Below are 7,553 nucleotides of genomic sequence, written 5' to 3' on the forward strand. Positions count from 1 at the left end.
CAGGTCGAGGCTGCGGTGGCCGGAAGCGGCCACTGCACTCCAGTCTGGGCGAAAGAGTGAGACTCCAATTCAAAAATAATAATAATAATAATAATAAAAGATACCAAAAGCCGAGAAAACCGTTCTAATGTCTTATCAAGATTCTATAGCTCGGCGGGGAAAGAGTTGAAGCCATGGGATCATGCCAACAGGGTTCTAACTTTGTAGTAGAGAATGTTCGAGAGAAGCCAGCGCAGCGGCCTCAGGCTGGCCTGCTTCTGTCTCCACCCTTTGCTTGAGAACACCCTTTTAGCTCCATTCCTTCCTTCTTTCCCCCATGAAAAATAAAGATGTCAGGAGAAAAAAATAATTTGTAAAGACCCCCTTTACATGAACCATCAACCTGGGCCTGGGCTTGAGTGGTGCAAAACGAATAGAGAAAGGTTGGGGTCGGGTTCTCATGCCCACCTCCCCTTTGTGGGAAGCTGGGTGAGGGTAAGGAGAGGAGTCTCGGGGCAGAGCAGAGAGAAGACCAGTGTGGACCCCAGCGTGGACTTAGGGGTCTCGGGTGGTGATGGCATTTTCCTAAATTCTGAGTAGGTGGCACCATAAGAATACCGACTCCCTCACTGAGTGCTGGGGGTGGGGCACCCAGGTTCCAAGCTCAGGCAATCCTCTCACTTTGGCCTCCCAGAGTGTTGGGATTACAGGCATAAGCCACTGTGCCTGGCTTGACATCTTTGAAACTAGACCTAATTAGAATGACCGGCGGGGGGGGCTCATAATATCATTCAAGTTACCCACACTTTACCTGTATGATGACCACGTATGTACCTAACCCTCACTTGTACCCCACGTTTTAAAAATAAAATAATTTTTAAAATAAATCAATAAATAAAATGTATCCTTAAAAAAAAAATCAGAATGACCATCCACTACCCCCACTCCCTTCCCTACCCACCTGGCCGTGCCACTGCGTACCACTGTGTCACCGTCACAGAGTTGTTTTGTCTCCAGGGCTCCATCTGGGCCCAGATCTCATGAGTCTGGGATGACCCTTCTGAGTTGCTTTTCTGGCATGGGGGTGGGCTTGTAACCAGCCTTCCTCTGCCCTGTTGGGTCTGAAACCCGCACGGGCCTCTGGGACAGAAGGTGCATTAGAGACCCTGTGTGTGGAATGGGGTCAGAGCCAAGGCCACAGCATCCAAGAAACTCTACACTGGTGTGCAGGGTCTTGAATTTAACATTCTAAGCCCATCTCTGACCCCAAGTCCCAACTCTGAGTGCAGTAGATGTTCACAAGCTCCAACAGTCTCCAAACGCCACAAAAGCCACCTCCCTGCTCACACAGGACATGGAGTCTGCCCACATCCATGCCTCATTTCCACATGGCGGGCAATTCTGTGGATCGTGGGCCTTTCTCTGTGGCCCCTCCCCTCATTCCTACCCCGGGGAGGAGAGCTGGGAGCACCCCCCTTCACATGCTGGGCTTTCTCTTTGGGATCTGCCCCCTCAGGAGCAGGGCTCTGCAACCACTCATGTGGGTCTGCAGGGGTGGTGTCCTTGGAGGATGCTGCAGTGACCTGACACCTGGGACAGGGTAGGAAGGTCCACCTGACTCAGTAGCACTCACATGCCCACCCAGCAAACAAACCCAACACCACACTCTCTGGACCAGCCTCCATTGGTCAGAGCGTGGTGGACCGGCCTCCATCTGCTTGACTGCCCAGGGCATTTCTCCATTTGAGCTTGGAGGGGGTGCGCTTCCCTCAAGCCCCACTGCCCTTCGTAATGTGAATGGAACTTGGGACTTTAATGAAATTTGGAACTTTAATGGAGTGAGGCATTGCTTGTAGAAGGGAAGGGAACATCAGGAGAGACCTGATGGGTCCTGGGCCACCACCAACAGGCACACTGGTATCTCCCATCCATCTGCAGGAGACAGGGAGCATGGTCGACGGTTGCACTAACCACGTCTTTATCTTCTGTTCTGTGTTTTGACATCTCACAAAGCTGGCTGACCCAGTCAGGGAGAGGCTGCCCTCCCAGGGCTGGCCAGTTCTTAGAGACAGCCAAGGGCGTGTCAAGCTCCTCTCCCAGCCCGCCCAAGTCCACACCCCAGGCACCACCTTCACTGACTCTCAACCCAAGCCAGTGTTGCCCTCACCCTGAATCACTCCAGGGCCAGGCACAGGCAACCAGGGACCAGGGCTGCGTCCCAAAGCCCACTGGAGCACTCACACCAGGCCATCTGTGGCCACTCACCCTGTTCTGCCCTGCCTCCCCACGGAGGCCATGGTAAAGGCTCTGGCCTCAGCTCTTGGCTCCTGTACCACCGCCTGGAGTTTTCCCAGTGGTTCTGGGTGGTGTGTGGTGGCCCGCTCACCAGCACCTGTGGGTATAATAAACTACTTCCTTCTCTGGCCTTCCCCTGCGGCCACACTGATGTACCTTACTGCACTCAGCATGAACATCCTCAGAGCAGCAATTTCTCCAGGAGGCATGGCTGCCCCACAGCTAGGACCTGGCTGGCTGGAAACAGGTATGGGGAAAGGCGCCGTGATGTACCTGAGGCAGTAAGGGTCCCCCTTGCCTCCAAACTCTGGGTAGAAGGGAACCTTAGAAGTCAGAAAGCACAATTCACAGTGTTTTTCTTTTTGGGGGAGGGAGATGGGGGAAGGGAGTCTTACTATGTTGCCCAGTCTGGACTTGAACTCCCAGGCTCAAGTCACCCTCCCTCCTCGGCCTCTGGGGTAGCTGGGTCAACAGGCACAAGCCACCGTACTTAGCTTCAACTCATCATTCAGTGCTGATCCTGGGTCACAGAGGCAGCGAATCCCCTAGCTTCCCATGAGAGAATTCCTTGCCTAATGCTCTGCAGCTGAGAGAGAAAAGCAACCAAGACACGAATTTTAGGAGCACTGGCATATTCCACATGGTTTATTTCATCTTGGTATCAATTGATATACATACAAAGTTTTATAGAATTTATACCCGGGATTTTTAAACTCAAGCATTGATAAGAACATTAACTGCACAGACACCAGCAGCTGGCCTGAACACTGTCTTTAACGGGTGTAATTTACCTTTAATAAATGGCAAAATTTGCATACTATTTAGAGCTTGAACAAGCTTTGGAAGAGCTTTGATCTCACAGGAAGACACACATATAGCCTTTTATTTCAATTCAACCCTAATCCATTCACAGGCACATATAAAGTACCTGCCAGCACCAGCTTCCTGCTGGGCACCTGACAACACACACCCAGATATGCAGAGTGCAAATGATGTGGATGCTCAAATCAATTCGGATGTAACTAAGACATCTGCAGATTTTCATTTTTAGTTCATGTTATAATCTTATGAATCATAATATTGTGGGAGAAAGGGAAGAAAATTGATTTTTTTAACCCCAAAATAAAACTTTTTGTAAGCTAGGAAAGCATCTAAAATAAGAACACAAAGAACACTTTTGTTCACATTTGCCCTACTGAGATGTTACGACAGATTATGTCCTGAAGCTCTCTTGGCTTTAGAAGAGACAAAAGAACCTCAAAAAATTCCACTTCAATATCGTTTACAAGAAGTTGCCTAAGAGACCAGTAGGTTCAACGGCTACGACCAGGGTTACTAAAGTGACACCAGAAATTAACAGAAATGGAGATGACTCGTCTCTTAAGTGTTTGTTGCAAGATCGATGCAGGCTTCAAGCTTCAGCTAAGCAGCCAGATAATTTTCACAGCATTCATTTTCTTAAAGGAAAAAGAGCGGTGTCACCATAAACTCGGAAACCAAATCACCAAGTTCCAAATCCAAGTTCTGTAAAGCTGCCAAGAGTCAGTGCTGGGGCTGAGGGCTGTTCCCAAGGCAAAGAATACAACAGAAAGAAAACGAGGCAGCCTTCAGCTCGTCCTGTGGGCCACAAAGGACCTTGATGGGCCGTGCAAAGGTCACTGCTGTCAACAAGCAAAGGTCAAGCCCACATGCATACACATCTTCCCCAGGAAACACCACTGCTCTTCCAGACATGGACACAGTCGTGTCATGGGTAATGTTATGAGAAGCGTGGTGGCTATCATCAAGGCACTAGCCTCAGTTGACTCTTTGAACTGATCGATGACCACAAATATTTCTGCACCAACCTTTTTCCTGAGCAGCGTTGGACTTAAAACACGACGTTGAATATGAAAAGAACCTATGGCGCATCAGAACCCTAGAGGCACGACGCAGCTATGCTCGTGCCCCTTCCCCAGTGGACCCCAAATCAAAGGCCTTGAAGGGTGTGGCTGTTCTGTTTAATGGGTGCACACCCTATTGGCTCCACATTCCAGGTACTGACCCCCAAAGAGAGAGAAGTGGTACTCATGAAATGTCAGGTTCTCTAGTATTTTTTATGGGACATTACCGTTCAGAAATCTGATATACGATATTCTATATGTTTTCAAAATAGGTGGGCTACACATCCTTTATGACTGGTATGAATTCCTTTTCCTTATTCCTTGGGTGTCTTTGTGCACTTTGCTGTGATGAGATGATGGGAAATGACTGGGACTGTCTGCCAGCTCCCACAGGAAGTGGAGCCACATCTGGGGCGGGTACCCTTCACTGGATGAAATGCTCAAATCACACACAGAGGTTCCAGCCGGGTGTGTGACAGCGTGGGCACCCACACCTGATATCTACCACTTCTCCTATAATCTTATGGGGATGATTTCACCTCAGCAGCTCAATTTCAACATTTTATTTTTAAACAGTAAACATCATAGGAATTAAGTTTGCAAGTAAAATCACAGTGGTAACATTTAATGAATTTTATATTCAAAGAATAGAAATATTAGCCTGGTCCCATTTCTTATAAACATTTCAGCATTAATAACAAAATTCTAGAAAAAAATGTACTACAATAGGAATGGTACATTTCTTACAAGAACATTATTTGTTTCCTTTTGCTATAAGTACTTTTTACTACCATTTCCACAGTGCACTCCTCTAAAAGGCCTACAGAGTCAGGCAATATGAAGTCTGTTTTTCTTTCCTAAGATGATTAGCCAAGTTGCCAAGATATCCTCTCGGTTCATGAGAAATCCTCCAAGTCAGCGGAACACACTCCAACCGAAATCATGAGCTCTAGCCCCCTGGGCCATGCATAAGATTCAAGCTGATCATTTCTAACACACTTAACGGAGAGCTTTCATAACCACAGACTTTTTAAAAGGCATAACCTATTTTTCCATCACCAACTGATTTCTAGAGAGATGGCAACTCCCATCACTGGAATAACAACAAACAATATTAAGGTATGCATGACTTCATCTTATTATGTTCCAGCAAACTTCAATAAGCACTTTTCCTATTATGAGACAAAAATGGGTTGGGCGCAGGATCCCAAGCGTTTGGCCCTTATTTGTGAACATGCATTTCATCCTCAGGCTCTAAATAAACAGTAAGTCCTGGCTGTACATATCTGAAAAGTAAAATGTCCTGCCACATGGTGAAAGGTCAATTGGTGTGTTTGGTCCTTGTATCCTGTCGATGTAAGGAGTCTCATGCTAATTTTATGAGGGTGTTTTGGGATTCAATTCAGTACAAGTGAAAAATGCAGTTTACTTGCTAAATTACAGTAAAAATGCGTGTTATTTTCTTAATATGCCCATCGTCACTCTGCCATATTTTCTTATAATGATGATTATAAAAATTAATCTCCCTCATCAGAACTACATAAGCCACATTGAAAACATCCCAAGTAGTGGGTTCAAACTGTGCCGCACATTGGATCATAGAGTTATCAAAAAGAAATGACTCTTACCTAAAGAACGCTTCTTCTCATCTCTTTCTAAAATATGAATGTGGCAGACAATGTATAGTAGGCTGTCAAAGATTCCTTTTTAAGTAGACAAGCACCCTTGTTAGTGTGTTTTTCCTATTTGTAATATGTTGTTTGGTAACATCTGGTCACCAAGGACTTAAAATTCAAATAATAGGATGCCATCACTGTATCACTGACCATAGTCATTAACATACTTTAGCCTGAAAATATTAACTCTGTCTCAGCCACAAAGCAAGATGGAACTGCCCTTGAGGCCTGTGTGTTTGACCCTATGTGTGATGTGGCTGGTATCACAGAGGAAGAACTTCCAATGCTTTCTGGACAAGAAATCGTCTTGGTCACCAAAAGTTTTATCCTTAATGCTTATCAAATTACTCTTTTAGGAGCTGAGTCACCCAAAATGAGCACATAGTGGTATCAACTTTTAAACCAAGTTAGGAAGAGCTTTGCCTATCACTTATAATTTTAAACCTCAAGCCAAAAAGTGTGGCCTCAGAGCATTTCCATGAGTCCTCTGCTGTAGCCTACTCAGGGTCGCAACTCTGGAAATGCTGGAATCCCATGGGGAGCAGCAGCATTTGCAGAGTTAAAGACCGCCTCTGCCCCAAGCCCCTCTGGAGCGGGGGCCACCTGAAGGACCTGGGACATGATCACCGCACTCTGAAACTTTATCTTTCTAGTCTATCTCCTTCCCTCTCAGGAATCCTGCGTCTTATCTCTAAGATCACCTATCTGCACACACCCCACACCAGGGGTCCCCAGCCTTCTGGCCACTGACCAGTACAGGTCAGTGGACTCTTAGGAACCGGGCAGCACAGCAGGAGGTGAGCTGCAGGCAAGCAGGTTCTGTTAGATCAGCAGCAGCATTCGATTCTCATAGCAGTAAAAACCCTATTTTGAACTGTGCACTGCGCATTCCTTATGAGAATCCAATGCTTGGTGATCCTCCCACATCCTGACTGCAGAAAAACTGTCTTTCATGAAACAGATCGGATACCTAAAAGGTTGGGGACTGCTGCCCTACACCTTATGCCCTCGACCCCAGCAAGCAAAGTGAAGCAAAAAGTAATGGGGGAGCAGGGGGCGGCCCTGAGAACAGCATTACAGCACTGTCTCAGGGCTATTGCTTGGAAGCGTGTAAATGATCCAGCGCGCCCAGTGGCCCATCCACGCCTCTCTCCCCACTCCTCCGCTCCCTTGCCTTGCTTTTCCCACGTGGGACCTTTTCTCCCAGAGCTGCCTGAGGGAGACGCCCGATCGCACGGGGCCTGGCCTACTCAGCGCCCAGCTCCCCGCGGTCCGGTTTCTCCGGCAGGTTGAGCACGAACGGGAAGAGCACGCCCCTGACGTCCAAGGGCGCCCCGAGCGGCTCGGCCTCGAAGCGGCCTTCCTGCGCTGCGTCGCCGCCGGCCTCGCCGTCCCGCGAGGGCACGAAGCGCCAGGTGCCCGCACGACTCACGCAGTAGATGGTGCCGTCCAGAGCGGCGCAGCGGAAGGGCTGCAGGCCCGCGGGGGCGCCGGGGGGCAGCAGATGCGCGGCGCAGCGGCTCCACTGCTTAGCCAGGCAGTGGTAGCGGGACACGCTGATGCCCGCGGTTGGCCCGGCAGCCGCCTGGCCATCGCCGCGGGCACCGCTCAGGTCGAAGCGGTAGATGAACCCGTCGAGGGCCACCATGTCGGCCGAGCGCTCGCGGCTGCTGCTGCAGGGACACTCTTGCCACTCGTCCCGCCGAGGGTCGTATTTGAG

At 48.8% G+C, this 7,553-nt stretch overlaps 1 protein-coding gene across 1 annotated transcript in view; it reads right to left on the reverse strand.

The window, feature by feature from the left end:
* Positions 1–2,889: 2,889 nt before the first annotated feature.
* KBTBD11 (kelch repeat and BTB domain containing 11) overlaps positions 2,890–7,553 on the reverse strand; it is a 6,258-nt gene continuing 1,594 nt past the window's right edge. Inside the window, 1 exon segment of the mRNA XM_021709532.1 lies at positions 2,890–7,553. This exon segment is cut by the window's right edge and continues 19 nt beyond it. Coding sequence (XP_021565207.1) covers positions 7,080–7,553 — 474 coding nt within the window. The 3' untranslated portion in view covers positions 2,890–7,079.

This window comes from Carlito syrichta, unplaced genomic scaffold (genome assembly GCF_000164805.1).
Source record: "Carlito syrichta isolate Samal-C Ts95f unplaced genomic scaffold, Tarsius_syrichta-2.0.1 Scaffold251683, whole genome shotgun sequence".
In the NCBI taxonomy this organism is placed as follows: domain Eukaryota; kingdom Metazoa; phylum Chordata; class Mammalia; order Primates; family Tarsiidae; genus Carlito; species Carlito syrichta.